Here is a 21,629-nt window from a genome sequence, read left to right on the forward strand (position 1 = left end):
CTGAGGGGCTGCCACCGAGAAGGCCCTGTCCTGGGCTGCCACCACCCAAGCTTGAGGGGTAGTGGAACTACTCAAATTAGACCCAGTGACCTGAATGGACCATGCCTAGTGCTGGCCGGTTAATTTCCAATGGGTCTACTATATGACTGACTTGGACACAACCCTGCCCTCCACAAATTGGTGGTGTTGTGTGTCTTTTGAAGCAGTGCCTGGCCCGAGGCTACGCAGCGAGAGCTTCACAGAATTGTAGAGTTGGAAGGGACCTCGAGAGTCATCTAGTCCAACCCCCTGGAATGCAGGAATCTCAACACGGATGAGTGAGGATTTGAAACCTGGTCTCCCAGGTGCTAGCCCACTGTTCCAACCACTATACCACCCATTTTAACTTCACCAAACTTTAAATGATAGTTGGGGCAGAGGACCATTAAGACATTCCACTTCCCATTGGAATCCTATTAACCATTGTCAGGATTGAGGTGGGCAAAAGAAATAGAGAAGGAAGGAGACAGGTACAGCCAGCATTGCAAACAGCAGCCCTTATAGCATTAATTCATGTCATATTTTATTTCATTTTCCCACAAAGACTGTACAAAATCCATATAAAATCCTGGCATTGGAATGGGCTATGGTTTAGTATCCAAAAATAATTCCCCAAAGGGGATCCCACCAGCCTTATAACTTACATGGGGACGCCGAGAACACGCTGTGGAAGGGAGAGAGGGGGCTGGAATTATGTACAGCAGGAGCAGGAAAGGAGAAGAGGGCACCGATTCAGAGGGAGGGTCACATTATTTACAGGAATGGGGGCAGGTGGGAAATGCCACAAGATTTCCTGCATGTTTATATATATATATATATATTTATAGATATTTATATTTATATATATATACACACACTATCTCACATATTAACAAGCTTTACATGATAACAAAAAAGGGAGCCTGTGGTGAATCAGGACGCAGTCTGTATTATCGTCGTCCCTGTTATTATTATTTTTAAAGCACCAAAATGCATGAGCGTAACCTGCACGAGCCTCCACAGGGGCCGAATGTGCGGGAAGGTATCGGGGGGGCGGGGGGGGGATGAGTCAGGGAGGAGGAGCTACGCTGGTCACCGGCTGATGTCACGGCTGGAGTCCCAGGCTTTGGGGCCAGGCTGCAGCTTCAGGGAGTCGAAGAAGGGATGCTTCAGGGCCTCGGCCAGCGTCAGCCGCTTGGCTGGCTCGTATTCCAGCATGCCCTCGATGAGGTCGAAGAGCTGGTGGTGTTCTTCGGCCTCGGAGGCCAGGTACCTCTGTGGGGAGAAGGCGGCTGTCAGAACGCAAGGAAAGACCGGCTGCTGGAGGCAAACCTAGGGGGATGCTGTGTGCCGTTCTGGTAACCTCACCACAAAAGGGATACAGTGGTACCTCGGGTTACATATGCTTCAGGTTACATACGCTTCAGGTTACAGACTCCACTAACCCAGAAATAGTGCTTCAGGTTAAGAACTTTGCTTCAGGATGAGAACAGAAATCGTGCTCCGGCGGCGCGGCAACAGCAGGAGGCCCCATTAGCTAAAGTGGTGCTTCAGGTTAAGAACAGTTTCAGGTTAAGTACGGACCTCCGGAATGTATTAAGTACTTAACCCGAGGTACCACTGTATTGTTGAGCTGGGACGCAGGTGGCGCTGCGGGTTAAACCACAGAGCTTAGGGCTTGCCGATCAGAAGGTTGGTGGTTCGAATCCCCGCGACGGGGTGAGCTCCCGTTGTTCGGTCCCTGCTCCTGTCAACCTAGCAGTTCAAAAGCACGTCAAAGTGCAAGTAGATAAATAGGTACCACTCCAGCGGGAAGGTAAACGGCGTTTCCATGTGCTGCTCTGGTTCGCCAGAAGCGGCTTAGCCATGCTGGCCACATGACCTGGAAACTGTACGCCAGCTCCCTAGGCCAATAAAGTGAGATGAGCGCCGCAACCCCAGAGTCGGTCACGACTGGACCTAATGGTCAGGGATCCCTTTACCTTTACGTAGAGCTGGGAAACGTTCCCCAAAGGGCAAGCGAAATGATCAAGGGGATGCAGCAACCCCCTCATGAGGAAAGGTGATTCTTAGGTTTAGAGCAGCGTTCGAAATTTGCCATGAGTATTTTGCACCTGGCTGTCGACCACATGCGACCAAGTGAAGATGCCTGGGCACATGGATGGCGCCTGACGTCTCCACCATCTGGAGATGAATGCCGGGAGATCCTTGGATCGTTTTCACACACTAATACCCCACCCTGTAGAATTCTATTCATTATATTTTATCTGCACAATCAGAACAAATTTCAGGAACCAAGAAGTTGTACTGAAAAACGTGACCTTTGAGCCGCCTGGCCCCCAAATGGCAACTGAGGCATTCCGTTTTGGAGACTTGTAACCCTGGGTTTAAGAAGCCATTTGGCACCTAGCTTATGTATCTTTTAACACTGGTTTATAGAGAAAAAGTGAGTAACAGGTGGCATGAGAGAGATGTATGGCCTGGAGAAAGTGGAGAGGGAAAAGAATCCCCCCGTCACTCAGAAACACTATAACTTGGGGGCATCTAAGGAATACGAACTTGGAAGATTCAGGACAGATAAAACACGGGACTTCTTCACGCAGCGCACAGCTGAACTATGCAACTTGCTCCTGCAGGGGGCAGTGACGGCCAACAGCTTGGATGGCTTTAAGAGAGTTGGGAAAATTTGGGGAGGGTGAGGCTACCAATTGGCTATTCCATGGCTAGAGGGGAGTTGCTCTTGTGTTCAGGACCTGCTTGAGGGTTCCGCATTGGGGCACCCGTCCAGCCACTGTGAGGACAGGAAGCTGGACTAGATGGGCCATTGGCCTACTACAGCAGGCTCTCCCTTATGACTCGGTATATGACCACTTCGTAGGTGAAAGCTGCTCTTTGCTCCTACCCAGAGTTTCCACTGGTGCCAGCCAACCCGCCTTGCCCAACCCTTCTCCCAGACCTGTGACATCCCTCCAGATCTCCCATCACAAAGCAGCCTTACTCTCAGCGGCTTGCAGTTCTCTCGAACATAGCGCCCAGCAGAGGTGTTCTCGTCCCAGTCCAGGCGGCCGTGGTAGAAGTATTTCTGCTTCCTGCAGTGAACGAGGAATGGCCAGGTGAGGTCCAGAGTACAAAAAGCCAGGTGAGTGGAGGGGTTAGGGAGCAGCCACCCACCCAACAACCCCAAAGGAAGGAAGCGTTTCAGATTTTCCCATCCCATCTCACACATGAGCACCAAAAAGGCCCCACCTGGTCTTCCTGGTCATCCTCGATGGAAGGGGACCCAGGATTCGCTCCATCATTGCCAGATGCTCTCTGTTATCATGGGTCTGAAAGAAAAACATCTTGGGACTGAAAATGGTTGGGGGGGGGGCAATATGCCAAAATAACATTTCGTTTCGAAGTTGGTGTCAAAGCTCTATCAAGGCTTCAGGGAATTACAATCCCTCCTCCGGTGGCAGTCAAAAGGCAGATACAGTGGTACCTCTGGTTGCGAACAGGATCTGTTCTGGATCCCCGTTCGCAACCTGAAAGGAACGCAACCCGCGTCTGCGCACGCACGGGGTGCGATTCGCTGCTTCTGTGCATGACATCATTTTGCGCGCATGTGCTAGCGGCGAAACCCGGAAGTAACCCTTTCCGGTATTTTCGGGTCACCACGGGACGCAACCTGAAAAGACATAACCTGAACTGAACATAACAAGAGTTATGACTATAACCGAAATACTTCTTACCACATAATTTATTCAGTATTCACAGAGAGAGACAAAGGAATGCTGTCTTTACAATAATGGCGTTGCTCCAAGTGAAGTCCCACCCCTTCAGTCCCTCCTAATATATATCACCCCTACACCGGCTGGTCAGTGCTTTCTGCCTCTGAGATTTCTGCTCTGCTACTCACATAGCCCGTCTGGTTTTGGGAAATTGAGGATCAGGAATGCTTTCAAGAGACATTCAAATATATAAAAGGATGTCACATAGAGGAGGGAGAAAGGTTGTTTTCTGCTGCTCCAGAGAAGCGGACACGGAGCAATGGATCCAAGCTACAAGAAAGAAGATTCCACCTAAACATTAGGAAGAACTTCCTGACAGTAAGAGCTGTTCGGCAGTGGAATTTGCTGCCAAGGAGTGTGGTGGAGTCTCCTTCTTTGGAGGTCTTTAAGCAGAGGCTTGACAACCATATGTCAGGAGTGCTCTGATGGTGTTTCCTGCTGGGCAGGGGGTTGGACTCGATGGCCCTTGTGGTCTCTTCCAACTCTATGATTCTATGAACACTGAGTCTGTTAAATGTCTCTCCCCCGATGCTTCTCCTTCCTGCTGCTCCCCCAATATATCCCAGCTTTCCCCCTCGTCAGCCTCTGAACTATGCCTTTCGGCAAACCACTGTTCTAAATCTACACTGTCCTCCTCTTCCCAGGAAGCTGCAGAGAGAGGTGAGCGGTGGCAACAGCGGCTCCCACCATTCCTCCTCAGTCCAGCCCCTGACAGTTGGTTGCCAGTGTGGTAGTGAGGTCTTTGTGCTGGGGACGAAGTTTTGAGAACCGACGCTACAGGCAATTTGTGCTACAGACCTTGTGGGATGCTCACCTGGAACAAAGTGAAGCCCATGTAGTACTCGAAGATGATGCAGCCGATGCTCCAGACGTCACAGGGCTGGGTCCAACCGAGCTCTGTCATACCGAGAAAGAATTTCAGCAGGTTGCCAAGCCCCACCGCTGCCCCACCTCTCCTCACCAGCCCAGTCTTGTGCAGATCTTCCTGCCCTGCCCACCTGCCCAAACTCACTAGCAACCCCCAAATCAAGTGAGCGCCAAGACACTGACCCAGGATGACTTCCGGGGCCCGGTAGTGCCGCGTGGAAACGATGGTGCTGTGGTGCTCGTGGTCAAAGGTGGCGCTGCCGAAATCGACCACCCGGACAGCCGTGTTCTTGACACTCCGCTCGTCTCGCTTCTTGTGGGGAGGGGGAGACAGGGGAAGAAAGGAAGGGGAAGGGACAGTTAATGCAGGGTGGAGGGGGGCTTCAGGCTCAGGGGCCATGTGCAGCCCCCCCAAGGCCTCTATATCTGGCCACACCCCACTTCCCCAGGTCACATCCCTCAGCAGCTCTGCTTCACTTCCCACCCTAGCTTCTGAGCATTTTTTGCTTGGCTGGAATATGCCCTGGGACTCCCATAATGCCTCTTGCTTGGAAGATCAAGAAGGGGGGGGGGAGTTTGAATGTGGGTAGCAGTGTTTCCCAAACTGGAGTCTCCAGCTGTTTTTGGACTACAACTCCCATCATCCCCAGCTAGCAGGACCAATGGTCAGGGATGATGGGAATTATAGTCCAGAAACAGTTGGAGACTCAAGTTTGGGAAACACTGAAACTAGCCTACTGTACATTGGGGAAACTTGGCGTTTGTTGCTCTGCACACTTTTGCCTCTGGCCCCTGGAAGACTGCCCAAGAGGGGATGTGGCCCTCAGGCTGAAAAAGGTTCACCACGCCTTGATTGATGTCCCAGGCAAGGATGGGGAAAGGACGCAGCTTTACACACAGATGATTCCTGGTTCATTCTCCGGCACCTCCAGGTAGGGTGGGTAGAGACTCCCTGCCTGAAACCCCGAAGAGGCGCTGCCAGTCAGTGTAGACAGTACTGAGACAGATGGCCCAATGGTCTTGATTTGGTGCCTAGCAGCTTCCTATATCCTGCCAATCAGCCCTGCTCATCACTCTTTGAGAGCCAGTGTGGTGTAGTGGTTAAGAGCGGTAGTCTCGTAATCTGGGGAACCGGGTTCGATTCCCCGCTCCTCCACATGCAGCTGCTGGGTGACCTTGGGCCAGTCACACTTCTTTGAAGTCTCTCAGCCCCACTCACCTCACAGAGTGTTTGTTGTGGGGGAGGAAGGGAAAGGAGAATGTTAGTCGCTTTGAGACTCCTTAAAGGGAGTGAAAGGCGGGATATCAAATCCAAACTCTTCTCTTCTTCTTCTTTCCTCCCTGGAGCCAATGCTGCAGAGATTGCAAAGTGCAAAGGGGGTTTTGGCCACCCCCGCTGCTGGCCTGTTTGTTGCAGTATGATAGGGATTTATCCAACGCACAGACTCACCTTTTCCAGGTTGTAGGTCATCTCATAATCAGAGTTGACAAAGAGGATGTTTTCGGGCTTGAGGTCCGTATGCGTGAGCTTGTTTTCATGCAAAACTGGAGGGGGAGGGAGGAAATGAAACCAGCTCAGATTTTGACACGAGAGGTGGGTACAAGGCAGGATGTTAAAACTTGCAAAGCTGTACTTGTTCATCTTGCACAGCTCTAAAAGTTCTCCACGTGAACCAGGCCACAGGTCAGCACCCCTCCCATCCAAGCCCTCTCCTCGGAAACCTTTTAAAGACAACATTTTCATCTTTCCAGGTTTAACGCATCCACTTTTAGGGGACACTTCCCTCCTGGCTGCAGCTGAACATAACCAAGCTGCTTTCTACAGAGACTCCTGGAGAGTAATGTCTCATCGAAGGGCACACAGAGGTGTTGTCTGGCTTTTCTGCCTGGGATTATTTTAACTGGAGATTTCGAAGTTTGAGCGTGGGCATTTTTCGTGCAAAGCAAGCCCAGCCTTCCAGGGATCTATGGCAGAGGTGAGTGAGGAACTGAAGACCAAATGTGGCCTCTGGTACCTCTCCACCGAGTCTCTGCGAGGCTCCTCAGACAACACCTCTCAGCAGCCCTGCTCTGTCTCCTCCTGAAGTGGATTTGTGTGGCTGGAACGTGTCCTTGAACTGCAACCATCCCTCTGGCCTGCCAGGAAAGAGGACAGAGTGGGGCAGGGGTGTCTGCAAAGACGCAAAAACCTCTCGACTTTGTACAGGTGGCTACCTTCTGGGTACGCAAAATGTAAGAACCTGTTTCAGGTTCTAGAGTCCAGGAAGGGGGAAGACGCCATGTTCCGGGTCTGTCCCTGTAACTCCCTTGTGAGGCAAGTTTGTAGTAATACTGCTGAATACCAGCTGCTGAAAAGCGCAAGAGGGAACTGCATTTTTCTGCTTGGATCCTGCTTTCCAGGCATCTGGTGGCCACTGTGATAATAGGATGCCGAACTAGACGGGCCGTTGGCCTGATCCTGCTGGGCTCTTGTGTACTTTTCTCCAGGCCATGCATTGTTTTACAAACTTCATGTCACCTCTTGTTCAGCTTTTCTCTAAACTACAAGAAGCTGCAACTCGAGAGCTGCAGCCTTTTTTTTTTTTTTACGGAAATGGTCTAAATAAACAAATGCATTAAACCGTCCAGATCCAGCAGGCCTGCGTCTTCCTGCAGCCTCTTGTCCCCACTTGCCCTCCCACCCCAGCCCCTTTCTCCTCTTGGCACTCACATTTGACAGCCAGGCACACTTGATAGGCCATGTGCCTTATCTGGTGGAGGGGGTAAGGCAGGTAATTGTTGTCCTTCAGGAAGTCAAAGGTGCTGAGTCCCAGCAGCTCGAAGGAAATGCACATGTGACCGTGATAGTCGAACCAATCGTACATCTGCACACACAGGCTGGAGGGCAGAGAAAGGCACAGGCAGTTGAAGACTCCTCCCTGCAGTTGTTTTATCAGGCTACAGGAGGAGGAGAGGGATGGGACTCGCAAATATTTATTGCTTATTCTTTTACTGGCCACTCGGCTAGCTATGGCTGAAACCCTGAGGGCCTCACACAAGGACTATCCCACGACTCGGGGTACAGAAATGTCTGGTAATTGGCCACTACTGAGAAAATAACTCAGAAGTTATAAAACGCGGGGGGGGGGGGGATTTGCAATATGGTGGCCATTTACTCCATATATGAATGAAACTGGTCTTGGAGATAAAACTCTCTACAAGGCATCTTTGCATGCATTGCTATCCTGAAGAGGACAGCTTGAACTATATTTCTTCCTTGGGAATGACAGAGACAGATAGCACAATTTTTGTGCTGTCTCCAGAACGTTACATGCCGGACATTTAGATAACTTGTACATATTTATAAGAATCGTTCGTGTTAATGTGCAACCTGATACCTGTTATGGGGGTGGGGGGGGATGTCATGCTATATAATTGCTATTATATATAACAATCCAACAAAGATTATTCTTTTCAAAAATCCTCCCCCCTCAACTAGCTGCAGCCGTTTTATCAGGTTAAAGCAGGAGAGAGAAGGTACAGCAAGGCCTCTCCACTGCCTCCGCTGAGAACAGCGATGCTCAGCTCCCCACCCCACATGGCTGTTGCAACAACTCTGCTTACTAGGTGGGCCATAGGCTGGCTGCTACTTCTCGCAGTCTAACCTGCCTAACCGCTGGTTAAAGACATTTCTACACTGCCCTTGAGTTATTTTACAGATATGTAAGTAATCTCCACTAGGTGGCACTGTAGGAGAAAGCCAGGAGTTCCTGCACCTGGTCTAAGAAGGCAAACCAGGAAAAAAAGGCTGGGCCAGAGTTTTTCTCCTTGAGAAGAGATTTTGCCGAGGGTGCACACACCTATTTCAAGATGTGTTAGAGCTACTCACTTCTTGTTCTCCGGATCCTTCTCGTTAATTTTCTCCAGCACGTTGATCTCCAGCCGAGCTGCCTCTTTGTACTTTTCCACATTCTTGATTATTTTTAGAGCCACCCGTGTATTGCCCCTTGGGAGGAATGCAAGAGAGGTATCTCAGAATCAAGGTATTTGGGTGGAAGAAGGCAGGGAGAGATGCTGGAAATGCTATTCATCATCTCAACTTCTGACTACAGAGAACCTGTGGAGCTCTCCAGAAGTGGTTAAGACTCCAGTTCCCATAATGAGTGACAATGGTCATGGATGCTGGCTGCTGGTGATGATGATGGGAGTTGGAGTCCAACAACACCAGGAGGGCTCCACAAATTCCCCCATCCCAGCTTTACACTTCTGTAAGTTCGCTTAAAATATGATTCCTGACTGGTTGGGACACAATTGGTCTAAGACAGGGGTCGGCAAGGTTTACCTTGCTTGGGCCAGATCAGTCCGCAGAGCCCCCTCCGTGGGTGGATAGCGAGTGCGCGTGAGCATGTGCGCCCACAATTTCCGGCGCCTGCGCGAGTCTGCACATGCACAGACGCGATTTTCTACGTCTGCGAGTATGCAGGCGCAATTTCGGACGCCACAGAAGCGAGTCCCCGCGGCTCGGTTCTGGGGTGGCTCATGGGCCGGTTAAATGGCCTCCGCGGGCTGCTTCCGGCCCATGGGCCACAGGTTGTCAACGCCTGGTCTAAGACAGAGATGGGAACCTGTGATCCTCTAGAGCAGCAGTTCTCAACCTGTGGGTCCCCAGATGTTGTTGGACTACAACTCCCATCATCCCTTAGCTCTGGCCTTGCTAGCTAGGGGTGATGTAGTTCAACAACATCTGAGGACCCACAGGTTGAGAAAGGCTGCTCTAGAGGTTGCTGGACTACAACTCCCATCATCCCTGATTGGCTATGCCAGCTGAGTTGGAGTCCAACAACATCTGGAGGGCTCCTCAGATTCTTGTCTACTCCCTTACCCCCTCCTCTGCTGCATTTCTTGTACACATTTGGACTTTACTTAGATACACATGCATATCCTGGCAGAAATACTTTTTACCAATATGGGGAGAAGTGTGTCTGCGCACTATGTGGTTATATATAAAAATCTAGGCACCAGCTAAGGTTAGCAGTCCACGCCATCTGATGAAGTGGGCTCTAGTCCACAAATAAGAGCAGCCCTGCTGAATCACAGCAAGGTCTATGTAGTCTCCAGCACCTGGCTTCACAAAAAAGCCAGGTCTGAGTTAGGACCATAGGAAGCTGTCTTTTACTAGTCCAGGGGTCAGCAACCTAAGGCCCATGGGCTGGAAGCGGCCCGCAGAGGTTGTTTGACTGGCCCCCAAGCAGCCCCTGAACTGAGATGCCCACTCGCGTGCTGTGCTAAACCAGCGCAGCACAGCGCAGCGCAGCGCAGCGCGGGGGCTCACTTCCGCGGCGCCAAAAATTGCGTCTGTGCATGCACAGACTCAGAAAAAGACAGGCACATGCACCCACGCACAATCCGGCCCACGGAGTGATCTCCGCGGGACCAATCTGACCCAGGCAAGATAAACCTTGCTGACCCCTGTACTAGTCAGACTATTGGAACATCTAGCTCAGTACTATCTTCACTGACCGGCACAGGCTCTCTGGGGTTTCACGGAGGGGACATTTCCAGCCCTACCTGGAGATGCTTCAGATTGAACCTGGGACTTCCTGTACGCAAATCAGATGCTCTACAACTGACCTATGGCCAACTGAGCTATCGCTGTATCAAGCAAATATTACAGAGACTCTCTCTAGGAATCTGCCTTCTGCTGAGTCAGACCATTGGGTCCCTCTAGTTCAGTACAGGCTATGCTGACTTTCCTGGATTTCAGACAGGAGTCTTTTCCCCAGCCCTACCTGGAGATGCTGGGGACTGAGGCTGGGACCTCCAGCATGTAAAGCAGCTACTCTAGCAGTGAGCTAGGGCCCTTCCCCACAACTTCTGAGTCACTCCTTTTTTCTAAGCTGGAGGATGCCCAGGTGCTTTTGCTGTTCCTCACAGAAAAGCAGTTCCAACACACAATGCAAGATTCAACCCCATAAGCCTTTAAGCAGAACACATTTGCTATGTTTGCTGCAAGTGGCCAGCACAGCTGCCGCTCAGACAAGAATCCCAAATGCTACTTCCTTCTGCCACTGGCTCACTCACCTGCGGTGATCCACACACTGTACCACCCGGCCAAAAGTGCCCTCTCCGAGGGTGCTAATAATCTCGTCTGAGAAAGGAGAGAGAGACAGAGACAGAGAAAGAGAGAAAGAGAATGTAAGAGAACAAGCAGTGTCTGGTCACAGCGCATAACACACCATCACAAAGGCTGCCTTTGCCAGCTCAAAGAGCCAAGACAGGGAGGCCCCTGCAAACTAATTCATCCCTGACACTTTGGGTAACAATATGAAAAGATAACAGAGAAAGGAGTTGGGAAGGGAGACTCTTTAAAGAAAAGGAAACAGAAGAAGGGCTGGGCTTTTTTTTTTTTTTTCCTTAAAAAAAATAACAACAACAACAATTAATACTGTGAAGAAAAATAAAAAAGGAACAGGGCGGGAAGGGGAAGCTAAGAGAGCAACTGCGTGACTGCAACGGGAGCTTAACTAGAGACTAGATTATGTTACGATTTGGCTGTACATCTTTCTTGAAGCCAGTCGCCGATGCGATAGACGAGGTGGCCTTCGTCGTCGTCTTCCACGCTCTTGGCTCTCCGGCCGCTTTGCTGACTCCGCTGCGGGGGGGTCCCCAAAAACGCAGGCACAGGCAGAGGAGGGGAGGGTTTTCGTGTTTTCATTCATTCATTCACCCGGCCAATTCGGGGCGTTTTCAAACCAGCGCAGGGGCAAGCCAGCCAGCCAAGCGTCACCCATGGAAATGGTAGGTAGGCCCGTTGGCAGATTTGAGGAAGGAAGGAGGGACGATTCCCAGGCCAATTCATACGGCGCAGAGGCGCATATATATATAAACGATAAGGGATATTGCAAGGGAAAAAAAAGTCAAGATAACACACACACTAGCTTAGGAAATCTCTCTTTTAAAAAAATAAAAATAAAATGTATAATCAAAGAAGTAGTAGTAAAATATATAAATATATATATATGAAGAAAGTCTTCCACAAAACAGACCCACCCAAGGCAGTACAAAAGGACAGGGCAGAGAGAAAAGTCGGGTCCTCGCATGATAGGGTCTACATGCTGGAAGAGCACACAGACAGTGGCTCACCAGCCAGAAGCTCAGCAACCACAGGAAAGGGCTAGGGCTTGCTTGAAGCAGACCCCACCAGACGATCAGTGGCAAGGGGTGGGAATCCTCCATGGTCAACTTCATCCTTTCCAGCCTCCTAGACTTGCTTACCCCCAACATGCAGAGAAGGGAAGGAACTGGACTTTGATGGCTGAGCACATGCTCTGTAGACTGAAGGCCCAGGGTTAAGTCCCTGGCAACTCCAGGCAGCTGGTGGTGGGCAAGACCTTTCTCTGCCCGAGATCAAGGAGAAGCATTGACAGTCAGAATCTACTGGGCTAGATGGGCAAAAGGCCTGAACTGGTCTAAGGAAGATCCCCCATGTTCCCAGAAGCTATAACTTCAGGGTGCATTTTCCCCAGTTACCAAGAAGAGAGAAATTAGGTTGAAGCACACAGCTCCCCGTAAGGTGGAACTTTGGCTGAGCTCTATCCACTAACCAAAAAAGCCGGGTCAGTTATGTACCTACGCCATGTACCAGAACATTTCCTAGTTCAAGGCTCCCAAAAGTCCAAAGGACTCATGAGTGGAAGAGCCTGACTTTTGTTTCTCTGCACCATTTGGCACTCTGGCCATGCCTCCTTCTGAACAGCCTCTGCTTGGGGGGGAGCAGATAATTTTGCAGCATGCTTGCACAGTGTGTGATGGGGTGATTTCAATTCCTTATGATACAGAGAGGCAAGAGCTCTTGTACGAGGCTGTCTGCTGCATCTCTGGACTAAGTCATTGCTCTGGCCTTCCAATCAAGAGGTATGACCAGGACAAGCAGACACACGACAGAAAACAAAGGAGTTGTTGGTTCATACTCTTACAGAACCTCAAAGTCAACCTTTTTTTAGGTGCAAGAAGGAATTGTGTCCTCAGTTGGTGACATCCTCATTTGTTACTTCGGGGAAAGGTATGTGTGTCAGCTATCAGACGTTGGGGACACACCAATTCTACAATAAAGCCCATGCCTGTCCTGGGAAGCGACAGAGAACCTATCAACCTCCAGAAGTTGCTGGGCAACAGCTCCCATAATCACTGGTCGTGCTGTAGTCCAGCAGTATCAGGAAAGCCACAGATTCCCCATGAGAACTGTTAAAAAGCTAGCAGGCACCCACTGTTCTGTGAGTATCCAAAAGGTCTATTTTCTTCCTATAACACAGAGCTTGCTCACTTAAAAAACCTCTTCAAACTCTGTCAAGCGAGCTGGTCTTGGGCAAAATGAACCAGCTGTTTCACTCAGTAGTCTGTAGCTTCATATGCAGAGAATTCAAAGAACTACATCCTTTGCAAGTGAAAAAGGTCCCCTGCTCAGTTGCTGGCATCTCCTTGTAGGGCTGGGAAAGGTCCTCTGCCCCAAAGAAACTTTAGAGAGATACTGCCGGTCAGGCTATGTAAAGACTGGGCTAGATAGATGGAAGTTGGTTTTCTATTTCATACTCTCACAGGTTGCCAGTCTGGCATCCCTGTTGGGCTTTGCTGATGCTGCATCTTCAGGGAGGACAGGAAGAGACCCCCTGTATGAAATCCAGGAGAGCCACTGCCAGTCAGTGTAGGGAATACTGAGCTAGATGGACCATGGTCCTGAAATTTAGACTATGGAGCCAGCAGGGTTCCAGAGGCCTCTACTCCCTACTTGCCTGAAGAGGTGAAGACAGCCACCTGGGAGCAAACAAGCCGAGGAGGCCCACCGCAAGGGATAGGCTGAAATCATTCACACACACCCGTGGCGAGGCTGTCGTCACAAGAAGTCAAACTGTGAATCTTCTTTTTAGCACAAAATCACAGGCCTTGCCTGTGTGTCTAGAGAAGTCTGAAAACTCTCAGATCGGACGCATTAGTCCACCCTCGACACTGGCTGGCCTGACCCTCTGAGAGCACCTCAGGTGACCTTAAAAGGGGATGCAGGCAAATTCATGAGGTAGGGAAGGACATCAGTGGCTGGTTGTCATCATGGCTATGAGCTAACTCTGAGATCGGGGCAGCCTGCCCCCTAGAAAACAGTAGCCAGGGAGAGGACTATTACCATCACGCTCCAATTGATGGCATCACAGGAGGACCAGCTTGGCCACTGGGGGGACGGGACTCTTCTTACGTCCCTAATGCAGCAGCATTTGCAGTCCATCATAAGAGCACAAGCAGAACCCTGCCAGATCAGAATAATGGTCCATCCAGTCCAGCACCCTGAGCCTGAGCAAAACAGCGCTCTCCCTCTTGTGAATGGTATTCGGAAGCATTACTGCCTCCAACTGTGGAGGCAGAGCATAGCCATTATAGCTAGTAACCATCCTTACCAAAAGACAAGAGCGGGAGCAATCTAGGACTCTCAACAGAGCAGGACAGGCCTCCAAGCAGCGTGGACGTTTCTGGAAGGGAAGGGGGCTCGGGACTAACACCAGGGCCTCGAAAGCATCCACTGCGCAGTTGTGTTTCTCACAGAAGAACTCTGGCTGCCTTTGGAGGCTCGGAGGCCGCAACAACTACTCACCGATGAGGAGCGGCTGAAGGAGCGGCTGCGGCGGCGTCTCCGCCGTCGCTTCCGGCGGCTGCTTTTGCAACTGCGGTAGCTGCCGTCCCGGGAACGCTGATACTCGTAGGAGTGGTGGTAGTCAGGCTCGTAGTAGGCGTCGCCCCGCTCACGGCTGTACCCGTCTCGCCGATAGCCATCGCAGTAGCGCCGGTCGTAGGCGCGCCGATCGGAGGAGTGGTCATCGTAGCTGGGAGAAGGGCAGAGGGGGAGAAACATGGCAAAGTTCAGCCAGCGTCCAGGAGCAGAGGCAAAGGGCATTGGGCAAGGCTGGTTCACAGTGCCGCCTGGGCCAGGCTTGCCCACCCCACCTTCTGCCTGTTGCCTGCCCAGCCCCCCGGACCCAAGCGCTGTGACATGTAAGAGCTGCGGCATGCAAAGTTGTTGCGTCTCAGTGACAAGCGACACCCCTCACATTTAATCAACAGTTGTCCCCAGCCCGTTTGCAACCGTCCTTTGTGCTGTGCACGTATCTGTTCTCAGCCACTGTTCTCACTCTTCTCAGCCACTCATTGTGCACCAAACAGTTTTTATGAAAGTGTCAGAGGAAGCAAGAACACAAGAAGAGCCCTGCTGGATCAGGCCAATGGCCTCTCTAGTCCAGCATCCTGTTCTCACTGGGGTCAATTAGATGCCCCATTGAGAAGCCTGCTAGCAGGACCTCAGGGCAGCAGCAACTCAATCCATGTGTGGTTCCCAGTTCCTGGTATCAAGGGGCCTGCTGCCTCTGACAGTAGAGGTAGAGCATAGCCATTGTGCCATTAGCCATTGATAGCCTCATCGTCTAGGAATTGTTCTAATCCTCTTTTAAAACCATCCAAGCTGGTGGCCAGCCCGGCCCTTGTGGAAGCGAGTTACATAGTTTAACAGTGCACTGTGTGAAGAAGTACTCTCCTTTATGTACGCTGCATCATACACAACTACCCCTCTGGAATTCCCCATATATATATATATATACACACACACACACACACACACACACACACACACACAAAAAAAAACGCACACACCATAGCTGTCAACGTTTCCCTTTTTTAAAGGGAATTTCCTTATTCCGAATAGGATTCCTCGCAAGAAAAGGGAAAAGTTGACAGCTGTGCATATACACAAACAAACAAAAAAAGGCCTCATCAGGGAGCTTACCATGTTTCTTTCCCCCCAGGTGTACATCTCAAAAACGTGGAAGAATGGGCATTGCGAACACACACACGCACCATACAGACTGAAGCTTCAGGGACCTTCAGCCTTCCCTGAACTGATGCCTTCCAGACTCCAACTCCCTTCAGCCCCAACAGGCACAGCCAATGGTCAGGGATGATGGGAGCTGGAGTCTAACATCATCTAGAACAGCGGATCCCAATCTTTTTGGCATGGTGACCTGCAAGTCCAAAGCATCTTGGAATAGTGACCAACCAATTTATTGCCACAATTGACAACACAGCATCGTAAGTTGCCAACAAAATAAAAAAGGCCACTTAAAGGATTACAAGCAATAAAGATTTGGGATTTGCTTATAAAACTTGCAACAACATAATGGGAGGCTTGTTTCTAGGACCAAGGTGAAACTTTCAAGCTCCCTTGCTATTTTTACTATAGGATGCTATAGTTAAAATTACAGTAATGAAATGTTGCTTTTTGTACGTTGTTATAGTTGCTATTGTTTTGATTTTGAAATGCGTATGTTCCTGTTTTCTTTGTTTTAAGCCACTTGGAGCATGATTATTTTGGTGCATAAAAGCAGCATATAAATACAATTACGAATGACTTTGCATAGGCTTCGCAACCCACTTCGTTTGAATCTAGAGGGCTGATCTAGAGGGCACCAGGCTGGGGAAGGTTAGGCCATTCAACCTACAGCCACTCTTTTCTAGGGTCCTGTTTCAGGTGCCACAGCCAGCACTGGCTCTTGGTACCTTCTGCTCACGTGCTCACCTGCGGGAACGGACATGATAGCTGTCTTCCCTGCGGTGGCGCCGCTCGCTGCTGCTCGACCGCGAGCGACTCCGCCTCCTCTTGTGCTTGCGGCTTCTGTAACGCTCGTGGAAGCTGCCCCGGCTGCTGCGTTCTGAAGAGCGGAACCTTCTGGAATGAGGCATCTGCAAGGAAAAGAGGGAAGGGTTAAATGGGGCTACCTAAACTGGCCACCCAGGTGAGCAGCAATTAAAACGTTAATGGGGGGGGAAGGAGCCTGTTTTGAATTGCAAAAAAATGAAACAAAGGGTTTTCCCCAGCAGTCAACAGAATAGTGTTTTGACACAAACTAATCTATACAAAGTTTTCATTAATTAAAAAAGCCCTGCCATTATGCCGTTACATCCAATCAAGAGCCATTTACAAGAGCTATTTAAAAGACCATACAGAGTTTCCAAATTGCTCTTAAAATAGCTCTTCCTATCCCCCAGGGATGGAGGAGCCTGTATCTTTCCAGATCTTGCAGGGCTGCAGTTCCCTCCATTCCTGACCTCAGAGCATGCACTTGCCCACGCCTTAGCTTTGAATTCACAGCAATTATAATCTGGGGAGGAAATTCCAACTGCCACACTGGGACTTACACCTAAATAAAAGATGTCATGGAATGCACCATTGTGGGAGAGGAGCTTTCGTTACTGCTCTTGTTAAAACAGCTGAGAATCACAAATCCTTGCCAATCTATCACAAATTACACCCCACGCCCCAGTCTTTCTGCCCACCTCTACGCCATGAGATCCTTGTGTTCATTGATACACAGGAAGCTGTGCAAGTTTCTCTTCTATGACCTTGCCTAATTCTCTTTTAAACTTGAAGCCATGCAAGTAGGCCGCCCTCAGTACCTGCTCAGGTGGGAGCACATTCCAGAGTTTAAGCATGCCAAGAAGAGCTTGAGATTCATAAATCTATGCAACCCACCACCTTTCCACACACTCAAAGCAGCATGTGAAAGAGATAAAAACTACAAAGAAAACCATTTTAGGAACCCTGCAGGAAAAGAAAAGAAAAATGGCGCCAACAACAAACAAACTCAAAGCTGAGCTGGAGACAAAGAACAAGGACACACACAAAAATGCAGCTCCATTTTCAGTTCAGACTAATAATTTACAAAGCAAACTTTAAAAAAACAAGGAACTGTAAAAGGAGCAGAATAAGACAGCTAGGACACACATAGGCAGCAGGATTCATTACAGACTTAAAAAACAACAACCCAGTAGGATAAAAATAATTCAATATACAAATAGTCCAGAATTATTTATCTACATCCATTTCTTAGTCTGTATCTAAATCAGTTTCTTAGGTCACATCCACACCACACCTTTTTTTACAGCACCTAGAACACATTTATTAGGCGCCTTGCCAACAAATGATGACATATAAGAATATTATTTATATTCGTTAGTCACTTTCCTCACAAAAGTGATCTAAAGCGACCTTCATTAAAACAAATTGGGTAAAAGCCTTAAAACCACATCTTGAAAAGATGGGTCTCACAGACAGTGGCGGAGCTTCATGGTCCTCTTCCCCCCCATGCTCCTCTTCCTCCGCCAGTGTTCACAGATCCTGCCCCACTCAAAGAGGCCAAAAATGCCTGAAACCTTTCAAGTTAAGGGCCAAAAGTGCAGGTGAAGAGGAGAGTCTTTGCCTAGCAACTAGAAATAAAGATGGTGCCAGGTGAGCCTTCCCGGGAAGAGCATTCCACTAGCAGGGGCCACCTCTGAAAAGGCAATGCTCTCTTGTCAGCCTCCGGACCACCCATGGGGGACGACGACACACTGTTAACAAACCTGCTGTTAATTTATCATTAATATTAATGAAACTAATTTTAAAAACAGAACCTGTCCCTTGAAAATCTGTCCTTCCTATCCACCATCAGTGACGCTGCTACATATATTATGAATTACAGGATTGAATAATATCAGCATCATTATTAAACAACAACACTTGCACTGAAAAACTACTCTCGTCACCCACCTCAGATACAATTATGGTGTTGAAAATACTGCAAATACACTATTAACAATGCTACTGTTGTTAAGTCATTACTACTATTACTACTACTGATATACTACTAATAAATAATGCTAGCAGGAGCCAGCCTCTTACCCTGCTGTCACTGTAACACATTTCACACACAATTGTGCTGCATCTATTACAGACACATTACTCAACAATGTCATTACTCTTCATACTCAATGACAAAATCATGCTAATGAAAAGAAAGTCAGCCTCCTCCCCTGAAAAGCTACAGTAGTCACCCTACAATGCTGGTGTTGGGTATATAAAGGGCATGATTTTAATAATTACTTTAATAATTTTATTATTTATACCCCCCCCCCCGAATCTGGCCGGGTTTCCCCAGCCACTCTGGGCAGCTTCCAGCAAAATATAAAAATATAATACAACATCAAGCATTGAAGACTTCCTGATACAGGGCTGCTTTCAAATGCCTTTATCTCACGGTGAGTACCAGAACCTTTTCCCCCTAAAAAATAAAAGCACTGCTGTTAACCATGTTAGTGTGCCAGTGTGGCACATAAAAGTTCAAGTGGCGAGCTAGAACTCTGGGAGACCTGGGTCCAATTCCCGCTCAGCTGTGAGTGATCCTGGGCTAGCTGCTGTCTCTTAGCCTAACCTACCTAACAGGGTTCTTGTGAAGATAAAAATGGGGAGGGGGAGACCCATGTATGCCACCTTGAGCTCCTTGGAGGTATGGTGGGATATACATGTAATAAAGAAATAACAGTGGCATTGCCATTATTATTGCAATGAAAAGCCACCCCAAAGGAGATGCTCTTGTCACCCATCTCCCCTGGAGTGATGGAATTTTATCAAACCAAGTCCTACTCAGAGTAAACCCACAGAAGTCAACAGATTTTAAGTTGGCCTCTCTCTCTCTCTCTCTCTCTCTCTCTGAATGTATATGAAAACCACCCTCGGTAACAAGCAACTAATAAATAAAACGTTTGATTTTATGATAAATTTGCTTGTTGTCCTGTTTTCGGTGGATTGTCATTTATAGGCACCACATAGAAATGCAAGTAATTAAGTGGTATACAAATGTTTCGAATATTATTTTTATTATTGGTATTGCCTGTCTTTCACCTGCAGGTCCCAGGACAGGGTTACAACAATTTAAAATAATTTGCAGGTTTCTCACAGGAACGTGAAAATCTGATTGCTCACTGTTAAGAACAGGATGCTGGATTGGAGAGGCCCTTTCTTAGGCTCTTCTGTTTAAAATTCAGTATTTAAAATAGTCAAGAGGGTGAGTCCTAACAGATACAGCTCCCGATTCCAGCAGGTCTACACAACTTCGCTGTACTTTTTTAAGCACCTGCTAAAAACATTTTCTTGCTTAGACAAGCATATCCAGATACGCAGAATGCTGACATGCATTTTACTCTGGTTCTGGTTTTTTGTTTTAAATAGCTGAGGTTTTTTTACTGATAATTTCACCGCTTTACTCTTTTTGTAAACCCTTTTGAGGTTTATTTGGTTTTTACAATCAAGCTGCAGATAATAAATTATATGAAACAAATAACACCCCGGATGGGCTCTTAGCCCAACACAATCCACACATCCTGGTGTTGCCTGCATTAGGACTGCGCTGTAAACAATGCCTAAGTGTGGTTGTGGTTGCTGTTAATCACCACCCCTACAACAACAACGGGTGATGATGTAGTGCTAGGGAAGGTGATTAATGGTGGGAGAGAGAGAGAGAGAGAGAGAGAGCGCACAAGCCAGCAATAACACCTTCAGCTCCTCAAAGAAAAGCTGGAATACAAAGGTGATAAACGACAAGAGCAAAGAAAGAGAGAGCCAAGTGAAGAGCTGCCCCTCCTCACCCACTACAACTACAACAGCAGGACAATTTCACGGAATAACAGACTTGCAGAGTTGGAAGGGACCACAAGGGTCATCCAGACCCCCCCCAACCTTCTGCCCATCCGACCCTGGCATTAAGAGCCTAATGCTCTACCAACTGAGCTATTCGCTGCTTTCCAGTCTTTTCCCCCAGCCACTCCGAGGGGTGCCTGTGTTTACAATCGAGCGGCCTACACAGGAAAATAAAAAAAGGCTGCCAGTAGGGCTCTCTCAAGAGACCCACCCTGCTGGGGTCGCCTAGTTGTTCCCAAGGCCTAATTGTGGTTGTGGGGGCGACTGTTCACGACCCCCATTACTGTGATGTAATTAACTTAAAGGTAATTAATGAGAAGTGATTAATAAGAATAGTAATAGTAATAATAATGCAATAACTGTTCAGGAAATAACTGTGCATAATAATGTAATAACTGTTCACGACCCCCATTATTGTGACGTAATTAACTGAGAGGTAATTAATGAGAGGTGATTAATAAGAATAAGAATGAAAGGCAACCGAGGGAAGAGCTGCCCCAGGTCACCCCCCTCCCACAGCACCCCCTGGGCCTGGTCTGCCCCTCATGAGCCCCCCCCCGTCCTGCCCCATAGATGCCCCCCACAGCGGGGGGAGGGGCGGAGGGCGAGCTCCCCTCGCCCCACCCCGTCCTTAACAGCCCTCCCCCCGCACTTTCCCGCACCCTCTTGGCCGCCAGCCCGGTGCGCTTGTCCCACAAGAAGTCCGTCTTGGCGGCGGCGGCTCCTCGTCTCCCCACTTCCCCGAACTGAGGGACGAAGCCAGCTGCTCCGAGCGAACGGGCGAGTGGCGGCGCGCATGCGTCGCCGTCGCCGTTGCGCTCGCGATCGACGCGCGCCCAGCATACGCACATACGCACGCCACGTACGGCACGTATGGGGGAGGGAGGGAGGGAAGGCGGCGTAAGAACGCGCCGCGTGCTGGCGTCCCCGGACGTGCGGTGGGTTGGGCGAGGCGTAATGGAGCCGCAGAGATAGGAATGAGGAAGAGGCGCGCGCCCACCTGGAAAGAAGGGTAATGTTGTTTGCCTTGCGAGTTGCGGGACTACAACTCCCGTCATGCCCTCCTCGACCTTTTGGGCGTTGCTGGCTGCTGGGGTTGCTGGGAGTTGCAGTTCAGCAACGGCTGGAAGGCCCGGCAGGTTCCTCCAGCCCTGCTTTTTTTAAAAAAATAATTATTGGTTTTCACATTATAAACAAACAAACACACATAACAAACATAAATCATAGCCTTATTGAAAACAAACATAAATCATAGCCTTATTGAAAATTACACTTATTAACATTGTTACGTGACTTCCTCGCTTCCCCTTGGTTGGATTTCATTGCATATCCTTTTAACGGTTTTCCAAATCACAGTTCTTATAAAATTTAACTTAAACATTAACATCCTTAGATCTTCACATTATGAAATTAAACATATTAATTCGACACTTAACATAGATAATAATGTT

General features: G+C 49.0%; 1 protein-coding gene across 5 annotated transcripts; it reads right to left on the bottom strand.

The window, feature by feature from the left end:
• Positions 1-537: 537 nt before the first annotated feature.
• CLK2 (CDC like kinase 2) lies at positions 538-21,284 on the bottom strand. 5 transcript variants are annotated; one of them, XM_080984700.1, is made up of 13 exons: positions 21,179-21,284; positions 16,243-16,406; positions 14,272-14,500; positions 11,193-11,286; positions 10,716-10,782; positions 8,524-8,640; positions 7,366-7,532; positions 6,106-6,200; positions 4,839-4,968; positions 4,603-4,685; positions 3,265-3,344; positions 3,017-3,107; positions 538-1,293 (listed from the first exon to the last, which is right to left on the bottom strand). In XM_080984700.1, exons 2-13 carry the CDS (start codon positions 16,404-16,406, stop codon positions 1,111-1,113), a joined length of 1,500 nt encoding a protein of 499 aa, XP_080840826.1. In that variant the 5' UTR covers positions 21,179-21,284; the 3' UTR covers positions 538-1,110. The 5 variants fall into 5 exon arrangements, with proteins under 5 accessions (XP_080840826.1, XP_080840828.1, XP_080840827.1 ...); XM_080984702.1 differs by lacking the exon at positions 21,179-21,284 and adding an exon at positions 20,841-20,996; XM_080984701.1 differs by lacking the exon at positions 21,179-21,284 and adding an exon at positions 20,841-20,971 and having other exon boundaries at positions 4,839-4,965.
• Between the last annotated feature and the right edge of the window lie 345 nt (positions 21,285-21,629).

The sequence above is a fragment of the Podarcis pityusensis genome (assembly GCF_964106645.2).
Source record: "Podarcis pityusensis genome assembly, chromosome: 16".
Lineage (NCBI taxonomy): Eukaryota > Metazoa > Chordata > Lepidosauria > Squamata > Lacertidae > Podarcis > Podarcis pityusensis.

Coding starts and splice junctions, on each gene's coding strand:
- CLK2 (XM_080984700.1), bottom strand. CDS start 16,406: ATGCCTCATTCCAGAAGGTTCCGCTCTTCAGAACGCAGCAGCCGGGGC. Junction 6,201..7,365: donor AGTGTGCCTGGCTGTCAAAT/GTGAGTGCCAAG, acceptor CTCCCCCTCCAG/TTTTGCATGAAAACAAGCTC. Junction 3,108..3,264: donor AGGATGACCAGGAAGACCAG/GTGGGGCCTTTT, acceptor CGTTCACTGCAG/GAAGCAGAAATACTTCTACC.